The sequence below is a fragment of the Meleagris gallopavo genome, chromosome 2, assembly GCF_905368555.1.
Source record: "Meleagris gallopavo chromosome 2, MGAL_WU_HG_1.1, whole genome shotgun sequence".
NCBI lineage: Eukaryota > Metazoa > Chordata > Aves > Galliformes > Phasianidae > Meleagris > Meleagris gallopavo.
In genome coordinates this window covers 42,610,768-42,630,064 of record NC_139405.1, presented here as the reverse complement: position 1 = coordinate 42,630,064, position 19,297 = coordinate 42,610,768, and the positions used below count along the sequence as shown (strand labels likewise).

The window sequence follows — 19,297 nt, the reverse complement described above, 5'->3', positions numbered from 1 at the left end:
ACTGGGATAGTTCAGACGTGTCTGCTGTGCAGCGCAGGCTTTATACAACAGCAAAACAGAGCCTCCAGAGTACAGGCTACTCATCAGAAACTTTTAACCAGATATGGGGACACCATCACAGCTACAGTACAGCTGTTCATCAGTCACAGCAGTCAGGTTCATTGGTACTACCAGAAAGGCTGACACCAGTACCAGCAGACTCCAGGATTAGATTTAAGACAGTTTCAAAACTTAAGTAATTAAACAAAACTAGAAGTTATTAATAAATCAATATCTAAAATATATATATTTTTTAAATGTGCTACTTGTTTTTTTTCCCATCTTAGTTTCATAATAACACTTCTCAGAAATACAACCCATAGGCAGTCCAAAGCATTGCTGCAGTCTCAAAACCCAGACTCATCTGTTAGGAAGTATTTTTCCCTGCTGCAGACAGTGGTAAAATATACCTACGTTATTTTTAAACAACAAAAGAAAATCCAATGGTAAATCCAGACTTGCTCTGAGGTAGTGCAGACAAGTTGCTTTGTTTACATTGTGTATTAGGAATGCCAAAAATAAACACTGGTATGGCATTCATACAGCAAGTGGGGTTTCCATATATCTGACTCTTTTACCATGTTCCTAAAGTCAAAGCACAAAGTATAAAACACAGCCTGATATATTAGGAAGTTTTCTAGTAACCTCAGGTGCAACCTCCTCCCTGGCACCTTCGTTCTCAATTACATTAGGCTTTTGTTGTCATCCAAAATTCAGAGGGGTACAGTCTCAAAACTAAAAAAAAGTTCTGTTATAAAAGCAGAGGCTGTTTGGAGAGAAGACTGCAGTCCATCCCATAACCTTTTTTTCTCTTGGTCAGCTTCTACAAAATATGAGAGCCTGAATATCACAGCCAAAACACTGCATGAGATAGGTTGTAACAGCAAACAGGAGAAATTTTCAAATAAAGATAATAACAGCAGAGTGACCTCACCTGATATCTAAAACTCAGGAATAATGGGGCAACCATTAGAAACTCCTGTTTCATTACCCCCAGTGGCTCAGAAGAATAACTATATGGTATCACTGTCCAGGCTCAGGCCCTTAAGGTAGGCTTTCACAGCAATGAAATGTGGATTTCATCACCTAATGTCAGTAGGATAAGTAAGATCAGACTCCAGTCCAGAATTCTTTTCTGCACAGAGTGTAATTGGTGGGTGCCTACTGTTTGTTATTCCAGTTATTGACAGAGATTGACCTAACAGTGGTACTTACCTCCTTCTTATCAAGCTGAGAGGACTCTTTCTATTTACACTGAGCACCCTCTCGTCCAATTAATGCAGTGAATAAAGTGCAGAATGGTTTCTGGGTTAGATTGCTCTGAACAATCAGTGCCAAAAAAGCAAGCTGCTGTGCCATGTAGCTGTGTGCGACTACAAGATTAAAAAAAAAACAATGGCACCTTTCCTAGTTTCCCTATGGTCAATAAGTTGGGGACCTCATTTAAAATGTGAAATTTTTGCTAAATCACAGTGAAACCATTAGTGACAAATCATTGACACAAAGCCTTTCACAATAGAAATCACGTTCCGCTCCATCCTTCCTACAGCGTGGTTTGTATCAACTTAACAACATTGACTTAAATGAAAAAAATCACACAGATTTCCCCTTGGTGTAGGCTCCATTTGAAAGAACGTGAAGAACTACTTTTTGTTTACCACAAAGATGTTCACCAAGGAAATTCCCATAGCATTAATGTTCCTAGGGAGGGGGAATTCTCCACCTCGTGTCAAAATCGTTTTGTCAGGTCAAGATTAAATATCAAATAGAAATGGAAACTCAAACAAAATTCTGTGAACTCTGCTGGAGTTTACTGCAACCATAAGACACAGAACAAAAAGAGCAAGACACACAAATGGCAGCACCTGTGAGATGGGCAATACGGGATTAACAAAATACAGGAATTTGGTTAAAGAAATTGCAAATGCAAAAACCCTCCTAGTCTGAACAGGGACACCTTACAGCTGGGTCAGGTTGCTCAAAGCCCCATTTAGCTTGACCTTAAATGTCTCCAGGGACAGAGTATCCACCTTCAGCTTCAAAAGAAAAGCAGCAGGACGCCCAGCCAGATACATTTTGTCTGGGCCAAGTCTGAATAGAGACACTTTCCAAAGTACACGAAAAGCTCTTCATCTGGTAAGCTTTACACAATGCTGCTATAGTTGTGATTCTGTACAAAGTCCTTATGCAATGCAGGGTAACACAGTGCAGAGACACTGAGGAGCTGAGACTTCAAATTTGCCTCCTGATCTTAGGGAAGCCTGTCAGTGAGCAACACTTTCTTTACAGGTAGAGTCTACCTTTCAGTTTAATTCTGCCCTCACCTTATCCTGACATGCCTCAGCATTTACCTCATTTCACAGCTTTCAAGGTGTGCAGTACTGCAGACAAACTTACGATCAGAGCTGAGAGCAACTGATCTCCTTTAAGATCTCCTCTCTGTAATTCCAACCCATTAATTATTTGATAGATTGTCTGCAGTTTACATAAACCTCTGAAACATAGCAAAACAGCTTTACACTTTTAAATCCTGATCACTGGGAATTAAGACCAAGAGGTAAAGAAGGTTTGAAAAAGCTATAGAGATGAAATCCTCAAAGATCAAAGAAAAAAAAAAAAAATTGCTCCAACACGGAAGTAAATTTATAGGACAAAAGAGCAGGAGGGAAAAGAAAGTGACAAATGAGGAACTTGTCAACCTTATCAGCAGATTCTATCTACTGATTTCAAAGAGTTGACTTAGAAGCTTTCTAATACCAAATGTCCAAATCTCTCACAGGATGCTAATTTTACATGTGAAATGCTCTTTAAAGTCTGCAGTAAAGAACATCTTGCTTTTCTGGGGCTGGTGATCCAAGGATTCACATATCTTTGCGGTGTGGGATAGAAAAAGGTTTCAACCAGTGCCTCACTGACTAGAATAGCAATTACCTCCGAACACTGAAGCAGTTCCCTCTGATGCCTTTGTAGCAATAAAGATAGTGATGCAGGAAAAAAAAAAAATCATAGAAGACAGCTTTCAAAAAGGAATCATTCTGATTTTTGTGTGCTATTTTGTAGGCATTCCAACAAAAACCAACATGAAAAAAAGATATTTATTCCTTAGAAACTTTAGTTCTACCATGCTTGTGATTCTAGAGTACCTATTTTTTTTCACTTCTGTAGGTTTTTAGTAGCATTTATTGTGAACTTACGTTGCTTCTCTAACCAGAATAAAGGCAGCTAAAGAAAACAAACAAACAAACAAACAAACCCAGCTCTACAAACATATTCTCACCTGTACTCTCAGGGTTTGTATTGCTGTAAAAAAAGTAGTGAAGGTCAACTGAATGTTAACAGACTACAGAGTGAAGCAGAAAAAAAACATAGAAAGAAAAAATTTACCTGGTATAACTCATTCTTCCCAAAGATATTGCCTGACGTGATCATTTCTCCCCTTGTAAGACATGTAAACAAGCCTTACATACACGTTGGTTATCCTCTGATACATTTTCTCCTAACTCCCTTGACCCAGGGACAAAGATCTTCAACTCTGTAAGCAATTCTTGTCATACAGGTAGCATTTCATACAAACTATGAACTGAAACACTTGGGAAAAAACCTCTCTCTCTAATCTGAAGATTGTCTAATTTGTAATTGTCAAGAAAATGACTTCTTCTTGAGGAAAAGGAAATTGTCCCCAGTAATTGCTTTCAGCAAAATAAGTGCAATGAGGTAATCTCCAGCACATACTGATCAGGCGAAATCCATTGAAGCCACTGGCCAATACAACTGAGCATAAATACCTTACAGAGAGCTTGAATACTTACAGTGGAGCCTCATTCACAGCTCATCGGAACAACTAGTTCCTCCCCAGGTATCCCTGAGCTTCAGCTGGGGTACTTTTTCATTTAAATTTTTGCATTACAAGGTAAAATATTCAGGGATTGTTTTTATAACTCTCTGATGATGCTTTCAATAACAAAAGACCAAAAATATTAGAGAAAGCATACAGATTGTGCAGTGGCCATCACAGGCAAAGCACCATGCTCTGCTATGAGCCATCTGCATGATAAGCAGAAAAATATGAAAAAGCATCTGATTGACTACCATCGGTTTGAGAAGCTTTGACCAGAAGCCCACAGTTTCTTGCCAACATCACAGAAACAGGTGGAAAGGTCCCAATTAGTAGCTTTCATAGAAACATTCCTACCGTAGTGACTGTCCTCCAAAAGTGTTCATAAAGTTTAAACTTAAATGAATAATCCCTAACAAATACATTAAACCATTGTAGTTTCTGTTTTATCACAAGAGTTAGCCTTCCCGTCACATTACTTGCAGCAGAGCTCTGTGGAAGTGTTAGTCACTATAATGCAAACCAAGGAATATTTTTTAGACTTGCTGACACTAACAGGCAGTAGTTAAATAGTCTCTCTGGAATCATCTTACTGTCCGAGCTGTGCTCTCAGTGCTCCAAGTTCCTTCAGTGGGAAGGAAGACCAGGAATATTTAGAGTGTTCTGAGACTAAGAGTGCGAGCTCAGGCTGGAGCCTCTATCCCAAGCACAATATCCATCATCGAGAATGAAAGTATCACATAGATTCTTGAGGACATAAGGCTACATCAAGAGCTATAAATGTTGAATGCTCTGTTTACTGAGCATGAACTTTGCAAGAGATTTTTGAAGGAAATGAATGTACCAGGTAGATAAACACACAAGATTCTCTTATTTTTGCACACCTATTTTAAAAGTATTTGCCACAGCATTTTTTATAACGTTGTCCTATGATTCCTTAAACTTAGCTTGTATTTTCAAGGTATTTCCAACTGTCAAAGCCCTATGTCCTGTAAACTTGGGTGAAAGATTATTTTTTGTTGATTCAGCCTCTCAGTATCTGCATAATTCCCAAAAGGCAGTCAATGATTCTTTATTAGCTACGTGTTCATTTGGCAGCAGCAAGGCAAGGATATGTGCAAAAGTATATCAACAGCAAGGTAAACCCTCTTGTAGTAGGAGGGCAAATGGGAAAGTAAATCTCTTTGTGGCAATGTAAACTCACGATAGGTGATTATATATAAAAACAATGGATTTATATTGGAAAAACATACCATAAGCAGTAAACTGCAATTACAGGAAAAAAAGCAGACACCGCCTTGTTAAAGGACTCCATTATGTTTTGACTGCATTTCTCCTGTGGTTTCCTCATGAGATACAAATCAAACACATGCATACACGCACACACATACACACACACACTTCCCATACCTCACTTCCATTCCCAATAATAGCCAAAATAAACATGAAAAATAATATTAAAAAAAACTCTGTATTCAGTAATATTCACACCAAAGAATATGTATAGATATATCCATTAAAATTATGAACATTTCTAAATATATTTTATGTATCATACATATATTTATATGTATAATTACATATCCACAGAAGTAGTCTTGCTGTGCTAAAGTCAGCAGTAAAAGCAAAAACAGGTTTCACAATAGGACACCCATATATGCATATGTACTGGCTGTTTGGTTTGTGATTTATTTACAACTTAACTATATCATAATAAATGCTTACTGTTCTATTGTACAAACGTAATAGTAAAGGTTTAGGTTTGTTTTAAATACAAAGACTGCAAATGAATACATGAAAAAAATTACACACCATGTACAGTATTTATAATTTATAAATGCAAAGTTAAGACCTCTTTAAATTATTGCACTTGCATATTTTTTGTTTTTCTTTTTTACAAAGATAGTTTATATGTATCATATATATATATATGTGTGTGTAAATATATATATATATAAAACAAATCTTTCAGCTCACTAAATGTATTAAAGTTGAATGTTACCTTGAAGTTCTTTCTTCACCACATAACAGCCCAACCTGAATTTTGAATATATATGAATCTACTCTACAAATCAGTTTGACCTACCCTAGAAAGCAGTCCATAGTTTTAGGTATTTTGACAGAGTATACACCCGTATTACAATCGAGCACAGTTTTTGGTCAGAGAGCAAAATAAGAGTTGTGATGTGCCTTTGCTGGATTGGGATATATAACCTAAAGTTTGAATGTGAACTTCCTTATAGTAGTGTGCAGAAAGTCTCTTCTGTGTTTAGAATGAAGAAACGATTTGTACCACTTCACAGAACTGCTCCTGTGTCACAGTGTTAGAGGCAAATGCATTATTTCAAGAGGGTCATAATTGTTTTGAACATCTGACAATCCCAATTTTAACGTGAATGGTGCTGTCTGCAGTCCCTACAATTTTAACACTACATGGCCTAAATGCAGTCATAGCAAACGCATCACACTGTTCCAAGTTTAAACACATGAAACAAGACTGTGCCACATAAAAAGATGAATTCCACACTGCATGTCCCCTCCAATGTAAATACACTTTAGCACATAGTGCCACTAAAAACACTACTGTATTTCTCTAATGGAATAACTAAATTACATACTATATCACAAAATTTGTGGACTAGATATAACAGTGGTGTTTCTGTCATTGCTCTAATAAAATATGCAACATCTCAGATGAATATCATGCTATGTCAACTATTTTTCTCACTTAGTGCATAACTTTTGGACATCGTTCCACAACAGATTAGAAATGCTCAGATATGGCCTCAATTAGGCCTTTTACTTGTCCTGGACTAGAAGCAAAAAAAAAAAAAAATCCAAACCACTAATAAAAATAATGCTGATCTGGAAGTACAGAGTCTAACACTTCTAGGGAAAAAAAAAAAAAAAAACTCTGTTAATTTTTTTATTAATTCTTATTCAGTTTATATATAATTAGGTTTTAGCAGGATAAAAATAGCTTTTGGACGTTTAGTTTAATGAGCCAGATTTCTGAAGTCTGAACAATTAAATCTCAGTGCATTAAACCTCAAACAAAACTCAAACGCACTTGAGCTGTGAAATTTAAATGCAACTTGAAAGTTGTGATTTTTGTTGATTTTGACTTTGGGAGTACAGATTTAAGTTTTTTTCTACCAAAAAAATTTGCATGTCTGAAACTCTTTGCATGCTAAGGCTGAATTTGCTTAGAAAATATAGGCCGCTATGGCTAATTTTGTTAGTTTAGCTGCTAACAAAAAGAAATTTTTTGTCACAGTCACCAGGAAAGCAAACCACAACCACTGGAGCCAAAGTTTTTAATTCTAACAGACATGACGCTATAACAAACACACATTTTCAGTGGTCTGGAGAGTTCTGTATTAGAAAAATCATCTGATTGACTTGAGACAATAAGTACAACTTATTGCCAATTTGATAAATTTGTTAGGGAAGTATCTTCTGTATCAGTACTTACAAACTTCAAAATGTAAAACACTGAATGATACAGTGAAATATTTTGAATAGTAGGTGGCAGAACTAGCAAAATTGTCTTTACTGCTGACAAGGACTAAAAGATGGATTAAGAACTCCTTAACACAGACACAGTGTGATTAGAACTATTTTTGCAGAAGTTGTAAGTTCAGCATTCAAAGAAGAGGCAGAATAACAGCAAATAACTCACAAAGAAAAAATGTTCAGTTCGTTTGCTGGGGTGTCTGAATTTTGGAAAATATTTTTGTGGTCACTATATATTTGGATGACTTCAGTGTGAATTAGGAACCATTCACTATATCTCAAGTACTTAGCAGACAAAAGACTGCATCTGCCCAATTTCATTAAAGCAAAACTGCTAAGGAGTAAAGCAGAGGACACAGCATGAGATACTGTCCTACGTTGTTGAAGTTATTTCCTGCCTTTTTTATTACTCAAATTAATTTACTGTGGTTAACAATGAATTTTTGCACTTAGAATTGATTACACAACTGAAAAGAACTATGGGGCTGCTGCTAGGTAACCTGTATTAAACAAATAAGATAATTTAATATTGAATTTCCAACCTCTGGGATATCTATGTACTGCAAAGGCTTAGGTGCATTTATACATTATGTGATTATGCATCACATACTGTACACACGTACATACACTTGTATGTGCTCGACCATAACAGAAGGCAAAACTCAAGAGTTCAAGTCACCAAAATGAAACCCAGAAGATGGAATGCTAATTAGAACAATACAGCTCAAGAGACATGAGAAGAAAAGAGAACTTGTGTTCTGTCTTTGTTACTACTATTAACAGTTACACAAATGTATGTGTTATCACAGAACCACTACAAGAGTGTTTTTTCTGTGAAAAAGCGTATAATGCAGTATGGGCTGCATGTGAAACATATACAAAGATCGTGTTGTGACCTACTGTGTGGATCAATATGAAGATTTTTTTCATTATTTTCAAGAGAAAGATGAAGGCAAAATAAGTGTTTCTTGAAACATACTCTGTACAATTGCACTAAGTTCAAAAGAGTGGCATTAAATGTAAGGTCCTAAAGTCTGTGCATAAAATTTTAAGGCTGAAGCCTAACAAAAGCACAGAACTGTAAACACAGTATTTTAGAGTAGTTTTCTTCTGTCAGCTATTCTTTCGCTGAGAAAGGCAGTTCCAAGTCTTGACATTTTGCTGAACTAAGGGAAAAAAAGCAAACAAAAAAAGGGAAAAGTTTCCCAATTTCACTCATCTTAGGATGGGGGAAAGAGCAGTAGAAGACATGCAGTGTTACTGTGCAACACAAAAGCTAGTCTACACAAAAAATTTTTTGATTTATTGTGATGGTACCACAGTTCCTCTTCTGAGGCTTTACTTTTCTGACAGGGCTTTTGTTTCCAGCAGATAGCATACTTCAGGTATGTTTCTAATACCTTTTAGAATATAACTCAGCAGGTAGAAATACATATGTTGACTTTAGTTACTGGTAAGCTAGGCAAGGAAATCTTTGCTGTCACATTTACATTTTAATCTGAGGCTTCTGTCACTATGGATACGAAAACTCCAACCAGAACTATGCCTATATACCTTTCCTTATTGGAGATAAACATTGAGCAATTCCAGTGTTTAAAGGAAGGAGTTGTCTAGTTCTTTACGTTTGCCTTGTAGGTGACAGACAATTTACATCATGAACTTAATTAAGTACTGTAAACCTTTAACCTGAATGTTGTCTTCCTTTTGTTTGCAGCAAGAGAATTCACCATAACCTAAGCATGAATTATAGTCTCCAAGGATTCTGCTGGAGTTCAAACTGATTACAAGTAGATCACACATAAACATTCACAATAGCAATGGATATATTGTTCTATTTATAGCCAAGAACTCCCAAGTGACACTGGTGTTAAAGCCAGCCACAGTACAGTATAATAAAAGTACCATTGAAACCCTTACTAGAAAGACACAATTTAGAAGTACCCCCTAAGATTTTTCCCCCCATCAGTTTTAAATTAAGGCCTCAGCAATGTAGCCCATGAGATAAGGCCAGTCTTTTATTTTCACAAGTTGTTAGTTCTCTTTTAATAGCTGATTGCAAAATATCTTTCCCTCTGTTCATGTTGTGTCACTGGTGTAGATCAGGAGATTGGCTGCCAGAGTCATTTAGCTGAGGCAACACCATGGGTGTCACCTTCATAGATAGACAGATTTGCTTCCTAGTTAGCATTTTGTAGCTTTTCTTTTTCCTTTGTCAAAAAAAAAAAAAAAAAAAAAGACCAAAAAAAAAAACAAAAAACTCCAACCAAACCAAACCAAACCAAACCAACTCCCAGATGGATGCTTTTAGGCTTAAAGCAATCTGTTGCTGCTGTTCAGTCATCAGTCTTCACAGGAAGTGAATCTGAGGTTCCAGGAGCAATGGACTGGGAAGTAATCCATATAGAGGCTTCTTCACCTCTCGTTACTTTCTCCCACTGGTTGAGATTGTCCCTGGAGATATAAAAAAAAGTCAGAGAGGTAAACACTTTAAGTTGAATGAGATTTCTTACTAATAATATTCTCTGCTCTACTATACTTCGTGATGTAGCTTCATGAATAAAAGTGCTAGTATGTCACTAAGCTTTTATCATTATATTCTTTCATCCTTTGTCTTAAGTTATCTCATTTTATAATCCTGTGTGGATAGCATACCTGTTGACCTATATAAGTCTACAGTACTGAGCTAGAGGTTAGCACCTGTTTCTATTACAATTCCGTAGCTCTCCTGGCTGCAGAGAAAACCCAGCTGGAGCTATGTCCACAGACTCTGAAGCAGCAGTCTGGAGGCACTACAGAGATTGGAACTCCTGCCAGGAAACTTCCTTCACTGGAAACCACAAAGCACATTAAGTCTTCTGAAACATCTGCACAGGGGCTGCCTGACAGTGTGTAAGATGTTGTATACCAACATCATAGCGTTAATCTGCAGTTACTGCAGTGGTGATATACCTATCAATCTGCTACAACAAAAGAATACCTCTTCCTCGAGACAAATTTTGTTTTCATGGTCTCACAGCCTGACAAACCCCCACGTCCAGATTTTAGTTTGCAAGCAGTAAAGTACTGAGAAATTTAGCTGGTAGAATTCTAATGACACAAAGGGATTATAGACACAATCTTTCTTGGTGCACACTAGCATCACTCCTGTGACTTGGAAGGCTATGTTAAACAACATTAACCATACTTTGCAACCTGTGGATCAAATCTAGCATTCAGTTTTCACACGCAGAGAAAAGGAGAGCAATCTCAGCTGTTCCAGGTTTATAACATTAGGAATCTAGTTACTAAAACAATGGTACTTAGATGTTTTCAGTAAACAAACAGGATGGTAAACCTATGAAGGTCCTATATGCTGTAAGCCAAGTTATTGCATTACATTTGAATTTATACGGTAGAGCTCTCACTATTTTTATGACACAGCTTTGCTGAAACAGTTGATAAAAAGCAGCAAATTATGAACTGGAAACACAGCAAACAAACAAGAGAAAATGTTGCATTTTCTGGTAATGGGGAAAGGAAGGATCTAAGGAATTCTACCAAAGAAAGCTGGTGCCCTCTAGGGGAACACCTATATCACTTTCTGCATGCACATTTCAACCTGTTCTTCCTTTGCTCCAGGCCAACTGGAAGACATGGAACCAGCATAAATGTAACACTGAAGCCCAGCTAATACAAAAATACAAATACTAAAGATCAGAAAAATTCAACTGTCACTATTTCTAGGTCCCTTTCCCAAAACTGAGGAAGTAATGAGAAGAACTGCAGCTAAAGTATGTGTAAATTGTATCTATTTCAGCAACAAATCAGAAACCTGTAGGCACATGGAAAACTATTTAAAAACATTTGGTTCAGTTTAAAAGAAAAATCATTTTCCCTAAATATATTTTCATTGCTTCAAAAAATAATGCCTCCGTTTTTATTCCCATGGAAACCACAAAAGCCATAAAGAGCACAATCACACTACTCGATAGAGAAAATTCTCAGCTACAAAACACTATTTTTCAACATAGTCACAACTATTAGCAATGAATTTACACCAGCGATGAACAACAGCCTGCATGGTACGGTTGTAAAAATCTGCACGGTCAACAGACTCTGACTTGCCTTTCATGTCACTGTTGCCACTGCTGAGACACTACCCCACCACCTTACTGCACTCACATTTACTGTTTGGTCTCCATAAACGTTCAGCAAGTGTTGATTAATGTCAATGGGTGTCATTTTTTCCACATGGAGGAACTCATTTACACACCTTTGCTTCATAAGCACTTCCATGCCAGATGCCATTTTGTCAGATTGTCCCTCTGCTACCATCAGTTGCATGGCAACAACACCTAATGGAATACTGGTGGGAAGTTTCAACCTCTACAGCCATACCAACAACTGCCTCTGACAACTGTGCACCAACATAACAAAACAGAAAGTATTACTTTCAGAGGAACTCCCATAGTATTATGGATTTGTCAGTTCAGTAAGCCTAGTGAGTATGCAGGATAGAAAACACCCATGTGAGTTATTTTGGGCAGTACAACTCGGATGGTAGCTTTGATACATAGTGAATATATATATATACTAAGAAATATTTTCAACAAGGAAATAAATACATTACATATAAAATAGAGTATTTAAAAAAGTGGAAGAAATCATCAGACAAGATAAAGATTCTTAGATACTGCTTTACCTTAGACAAATCAGTGACTGATTTTTTTTTTTTTTTAATTTTTTTTTAATTTTTTTTTTAAGATGCACATAGTACAATTCATTTGCCTTTGCACTCCCATTGAAGTTCTGGCTCCCATATGTCTGGAATAAATGCCCAGAGGCTCTCAAAATAAAGATCTTGATGCTGACATGCTGCCTTGGCTGTTTTTGTTGCTATCATTTGCAATAGTGTCTGTGTTCCAACTGACTCAAGGACAGTGCAGCTTAAACACTGTGTTTCAAGAACAAGCTTTGCTAGTGAAGAAGTGATATCAAAATTGGTCCAGTCAGCAGCTGAGGCAATATCAAAGAGGAGTAAGGCTTCTTTTTTCTCATCATTTACTCCTCAAAAATGTGCAGTGCAAAATCAGCTATTTGAAAAACTGGACTAACCAAAGCCTTGCAATAACATACGTTTCAGTAATGAGGAAGTGTAACTTCACTCTGTATTGTTGAATTTCTAGTCTACAGCTCCAAATCTGAATTCTCAACACTTCTACCTCAAACTTCTCAAACGGACCACTACAGGTGGATCTGCAGAGAGTAATTCAAAGACAGAGCAATTCAGTTCTAAAACTATCAAACTGCTCATCAGAGGATCTTATGGCAGGGAATAGATTTTCAGGAAGCTCTTATGAAAATCTTATGAAGTCTTATGAAAACCAAACTCCATCCATGCATCCATCAGTTCTGCAATCCAACTTTACGCCTCCCCAGTTGTGTACTGAAAGATGGACGACCAAGTTTTACAACCCACTTTTGAAACTGTCTCATTTGGATGCATTGCTGGAAATCAAAAGATATAAGTCTTCCAAAAACCCTGCTCTCAAAGATGATGGTATGCAGTCTCAACCACTCACCTTAGCTTCTCAGCCTCATTTCTCATCAAGACAAATAACAATGCTTACTTACGAGCAAATATACTGACAGGTTTATGCAAATGTTTCTACAGTAAATATAAACCCTCCTATTTGACTGTGCTAGTAACAAAACTTTCCTAATATCCATTAATTTCCTAATATGACTTTTTTTTCATTAATATGAAGAATTATAATTTGTGGGCTGGGACAGCTTCCACTACAAGTTAGAATGTTAAACGCACATAGAGGGGTTCTTGTAAGAACACAGGGAAACATGACTTCTCCTGGCACGTGACTAAAAATTGGTGGCTTTTTACCAACTGCTTTTTCTTAGAGAATACAGATTAACTTGAAATGCAAATATTTTATGTAGCATACTGATTTCAACAGATGTTTTGTCAGTGAAGATTGCCATGGTCTCAGATAGAATTACTGGACTGAACTACCTACAAAGAGATCTATCATCATTCCAGAGTAGAAGAAGCCAATTTCCTCTCCTTCAGAAGACCCCAAGCTACACTCTTGCTGATTGGAAGACAAGTCTACATTTGCCTTCCCAACATCCCCTTATCCTCCAAGTTACTGACTATTCTAAATTGAGGCACTCTTTTTCTGTTTCCTAACAGAAATATTCAGATACAAAATCAAACGGCATGCAAAAACTATTTTTTTAATGAAATAGAATTGTCTTCTGCCAACCTTACTGGTATCACGATGAAGTAAAAACAACACAGAGTGAAATTGCTCTGAACCACATGAGATAGAGATACATAATCACTGACCCTGTTTCTCTCTGATTACTTTTAGCATCAAGCTCATTTTGATCAGTTGCGTCTGTAGATCTACATTGGACAGAGTTACTGCCTCTGGGTTTCCACATAAATTAACATGAGAAATAAATCCCCATTTATCTGCATGCAAATTCCCAAATTATAAGTGTGTATTTCTAGAAAAACTAGCAGAGCACGTTTGTTTTTTCTTTAACCAAACTACCTGCTATGCAAAACCTTACACATTTACTCACCTGCATGCTCGGAGTAGTGGCCCAGTTGGAGGAAAGATTTGTGCAAGTGTGGTGTAACATGGGATGGCTACAGCATTGTAGAATCCAATCTATGAAAAATAGCAATGAACAAAAATTTAATGTTGCCAAATTAAAACTGAATGTTAACAGCCGACTAGAGCAAAGACACTGACTGCTTATTTAATTACTGCTTATGTTAGGAATTAACACACATCTCACCTTAATATCCCAAGACTTTAAAATGAAACACTAATAGCGAAGAATCTAATAATTATAAGTTGCTTGCTTGCCTCTCTATAATGATTAAGATGCCTGTTTCGAATAGGATTTTCTACAAGATCTTTTACTCTCAATTGATTTAACTGATTTTTCTCAGGATCTGTCTGGCTTTTTAGTGGCAGTAGTGACAGGAATACATTCATGTGATTAAAAAAAACACACAAAAAAACATTTAAAAAGCAGAAAAGTTGCTCAAGATTTCCAAAATACGATTAAGATCTGGATTTTTCTGATGTCTTCTAGAGTATGTATTTCATAGCTTAATGTACTGAAATGCTACAGGCTTTGCACCCTTGTAAAGTTCCTGTTTTCTTTTCATGTATGCAGTTGAGTGACATATTTTTTACCGGTATCATACAAACCTACTCACAGAATGAGCACATTGTCAGTGATATATATGATTAATGTAGGCTTACCATCCTATGACTGCTACCATGTGACAGTTGATTTATTATGCAATGTGGGTATTTTTAGAAATACTACTCTTATAATCAAAGATGACAGTTAAAATTCAAATTCACTATAACATCATTCATTTATTCTAGATTATCACGATAGTCACTATAGTCCACCATGTTTCCTTTCTTAGAAAGAATTTTAAATGCTTTACAGTGAAATGACATGCTGTATTGCAACCAAACCATTTGATAAAAAAAAATAACCCTTGTAATAGTCTAAATGTTCGTTCTTTTTCAGAAATCAAAGTAAGTCTTGTTCTTGTTGTCTTTACCTCCATCAATACAAAGATTCCTCCCATACTGCTATGTAAACAGTCCATTTTGTACTTAAAAAGGAGACATTTTTCTGACCTAAGAACCTCTGTCAGATTTAAAGTAATTACAGTGTAACTGATAGAAAGAAACTGCATTTGGCCAGAAGGCAAGGCTTGTCTGTTCATCAGCAGTCATGTCTGTTCATCTTAAAAGAAATAGTTTTCTGCTTTGCATACTGCACTGCTTTCATCCTATGAGTTTCGGGTTTTTTTTTTTTCCATCTGAGTTTTTTTTGGTTCTTAGGTTGCTAAGGGGGCTAGTTTTATTTTACTGGAAAACAGCAGATTGCTCCATATCTGGCAAAAAATCATGAGTGGGATGATAGATACAGTCACATTGTAGACTTCTCAATGAGAAGTGTGCTGCCACTGCAAAATGTGAAAGACATCAACCAAACTAAATAAATTTACAATATGTTCCAACCAATCTTCTTTTTGGAGCTCTAGTATTTGAAACAAGGCATCTTTTTTTTGAAGCCCTGAACTTCTACTGTCTCTTCCACTGTGCATCCTAAATATATTTATAGCTTTGACAGCTGGATGTTTAACATTCACACTGAAGCATTTTAAATATGAAATCACTCCTGATATTTTAATCCTTCCATAAAAGTAAACTTATTTTCAATCTTAATAAGTAAATTTCTGAGCTAAGTTTTGAATGGCTGGAGTTTTTTTAGGTCACTGCATAGTTTTGACATTTCTATTCTCGTCAAACCCTTCAAAACTGTTAGGCTGTGAAGATGAGAGACATTGGTGGATCCAGTAGAAGCCAGGGAAGAAAATACTCTTTGAGTGTGATAACTTGATATGACCACAAACACTGCTTAATTCTCAAGTCAGGAGCAGAAAAAGATGGTGATGGGATCCTTACTGAGTCAGGAATAAATCCTCACTGCAGGCTCTACAGTAGGAAGACATCAAACTCAGAGACCCAAAGTGAGTTGTGCTTAAAAGGACAAGAAGAGCACAACAGAGGCTGACTGATCCAACTACCCAAATGAGAGAAAATGCCAACTACAAACTATTTTCATCAAAGATAAGTACTTCAGGCATAATTATTTTTTCAGAGATTGCATGTTTATACAAATCCTCTTTTCTTAAACATAATTGTCATTTAAATAAGGTGTTAATGCTTTAATTAAAATCCACATAAAAATACAGGATTCTAAACTCATTAATACTTTCTGTTAGAGCCTAAGGAAATGGATGATAATGCCTCATTAAATTCTTCTGTCTCTACAGGAACACAGGCATGGTTACTTTCACTGAACTATGTTCTAAATCTCACATTTTGCTGTAACACTGTTGTGAGATACAGAAGCTACAGCTGCACACTCAAGTTAGTTTTTAACTATTGATTTATCTTGAAAACAGTCTTTAATCCACATGCCCTTTGTTAATGCCAGTGAACACATGAACTTATTCAAACATTAAAATGGCATTATATATTAAATATCTGACCATATGCTGGAAAAGTGACATTTGTCTTTTCAAGTCTGTGGTCAATATTCACAGTCCTCTAACTTGTCATAAATTTAGCCTTTTGGGTTTTCGATACTTCTTAAAATTTTGATTGTATATATCTACCATTCCTTAGGTTTTTTTGTTTTGTTTTGTTCGTTTTGTTTTTATTTTGCTGGGGGGAGGGGTTGCTTTTCTTTTTCTTTTTTTTTTTTCCTTACCTTCTTTTACCAACTTTACCATACAGGGAGGAACATAACGTATCCAATAGTTTCTTAAGTTTTCAAATACACAATTTTGCCAGAGGCCTGCTACCTATTCACAGAGCTTTTGTTAAGAGGAATGAAAGAATGGCAAGGTAAGAGTGGAAGGTAAGAAGATAACAAGGTGTAAATTGCTGCACTGGGAATTATGAGAACAAAAAGAGTGCAAATATGTAATCGGAAGAAAGACTTCAATTTTTCTTATTGAAACTGCATGATCATTTCCATGCTAGAAATATCGATTGTATCATGTTTAAATCATTCCTTAAGCCTTATTATTATAAAGGAGTACAGTTATGTTGTATAGTAACTTAAGACAGAAGGAGAAAGCATTTTGTTATTTCAGTAACGTCTCTGAAAACAAATTTTCTGCTGCCACTTAACAAAAACAACAACATTCTATTTTGTGTACAAAGCATAGAATTTAGCAACCCATGTTCCCTGGAATAAAATGCAACATTTGTTAATATATAAAATGCTTTTCAATACATCTTGTTTTTGTTTTTTTTTTTTGTTTTGTTTTGTTTTTTTTTTTTTTTTTATAAACACTATAAAACAAGTATCATTTTACAGAGAGAGTTCATACTTGACCCTGAGGGACTTCATCCTTCTTGTCTCTGTCCATCATAGGAATAGGTTGAATACCTGTCTTTTTCATTTCATCGCCCTGGAGAAAAGAGATGAGGAAAACAAAAGTTAAGAGTACTAAGATCAGAATTACTTCCCATTTCCCATTGCATGTGGATTTGAAAATCCAGAATTTAAAATAATGCAAGGTACCAGAGTAACTCAATCTCAAAAAAATGCTTACAGTAAAGATCTATTTTTTTTTATTCAATTTACTCATATTTTCCTTCTTTGCAAAGGCCTATCCATAATAAGGGCCAATTAGAAGGAAGAAAACAAGACCAAATAAATCAGATTTACCTGTTGTACTCATAGATATTCTCACCTTTGAAAATGTTACCTGTTTAAAGCACTATAATACAGTTACCAGTAGAACACAACTCACCTATCCAAGGAAAAGCTGATTGAGGAAGATGAATTTACAATGTACCCTCTTTGTCAACAAACCAATTGCTTTGACCAAAGATGAGCAGCATGTTTTGATAAAATTGCATGCCAAGCAGCCTTCTTAAGTACATTAAGGCATCTATGTGCATAAGAAGGATACTCTGAGAATAGCAATAATCCAAAGACCAGATCTTTGTTGTATAAAAAAAAAAAAAAAACCAACCAAAAAACTATCTCTTCCTATTTCATCCATTACCAACAATCAAAGTCAGCTCTGAGGAAAAAAAATGAAGAACGTTCAGAATTATGTTCATTATTCTATTTTGAAAGATAAAGGTATCCAAAAATCACAGAATTGTTTAGAGTTGAAAGGAACTCTTAGGATCAACCAGTCCATTCCATTTACCCACTCCAGCCTAAGTCACTGACAGCAAGTTTTACAAGACTTTGCATTTGGATTTTGAATATTCCCAATGATGGAGGTACCACAACTGTTCCAGGGAACCACTGCCAGTGGCTGACAATCCGCATAGCAAAAAAGTTTTTTCTTTTGTTTAGTTGGAACACAAATACTAGAAATACAAGTTTTCTTGCATTCAATACATGTAAACATATAGATGAAACACTGCTAGACAAAGGATGCTATAAAAATATTGCCTATATCCTCACAGATATGAATATGATCAGAAAGAATGTTAAAAAAATCCTTATTTTCTTGTATCTTTCAGAACAGGTGCAGAAATAGAGTGACTTACAATTTATTACTTAGAAAACACTGAAGAAAGATTAGTGACTGCCTATTGTCTCATATCCCATCAAAAAAAAATCACAGCAGACATGACCTATTAGGAAGAAATTCATTACTGTGAAGGTGGTGAGACACTGGAAAAAGTTTCCGAAAGAGGAGGCTGAGGATTGTCTCCTTCCTGAAAGCATTCAAGGCCAGACTTATTTTTTAAGTCTTGAAAACCAAACACGTTCAGTTTTTAATTAGTGAGGGACATCAACAGTATTCCTCCATTATATCACTTACAAGAACATTCACTTGCCAATGTTGACATTTCAGAAACGAATTTGATTCTTGAGCTTATAAAGTTTACACTTTACAGATACTTTTGTAGTCTGAATTGATCATAGCTAAAGGAACTAGAATTTTTAAATACAGAAAAACCACAAACACATGCCATGCATATCTGTAATTTCATAATTAGCATGCACAAGGCAAGACAAAAACATCCATACTACATGCATACAACAACAACTCTGTAGGCCTGATTTCCATTTTATGCCTATATAAGATGGAAAGAAACCCAATGAATTCTGCTGACTTCCACAGGGCACATAACAGAAAAAAGCAAAACTTTATGATACATGTGCAATAACAGTTTTGAAAATAGAGTATATATTCTATAACTACATAGTTCAACTCTATGCAACACACTCATTTTTTTCTTGATATCCCCAAAGTTGTTACTTTTGCACTTAAAAACATAAACAATTAGAATATTTAATCCTGGACAAAGAAATGTTAGA

General features: G+C 35.9%; 1 protein-coding gene across 2 annotated transcripts in view; it reads right to left on the bottom strand.

Annotated features, from left to right (window-relative positions):
• Positions 1 to 5,326: 5,326 nt before the first annotated feature.
• PDE10A (phosphodiesterase 10A) overlaps positions 5,327 to 19,297 on the bottom strand; it is a 161,500-nt gene continuing 147,529 nt past the window's right edge. For both annotated transcript variants that reach the window (XM_085219878.1, XM_085219877.1), the window contains exons 20-22: positions 17,337 to 17,417; positions 13,976 to 14,064; positions 5,327 to 9,841 (exon numbers count right to left, since the gene is read on the bottom strand). In XM_085219878.1, the coding sequence (XP_085076004.1) occupies positions 9,724 to 9,841; positions 13,976 to 14,064; positions 17,337 to 17,417 (288 nt within the window). In that variant the 3' untranslated portion in view covers positions 5,327 to 9,723. The remainder of the gene's footprint in view (positions 9,842 to 13,975; positions 14,065 to 17,336; positions 17,418 to 19,297) is intronic.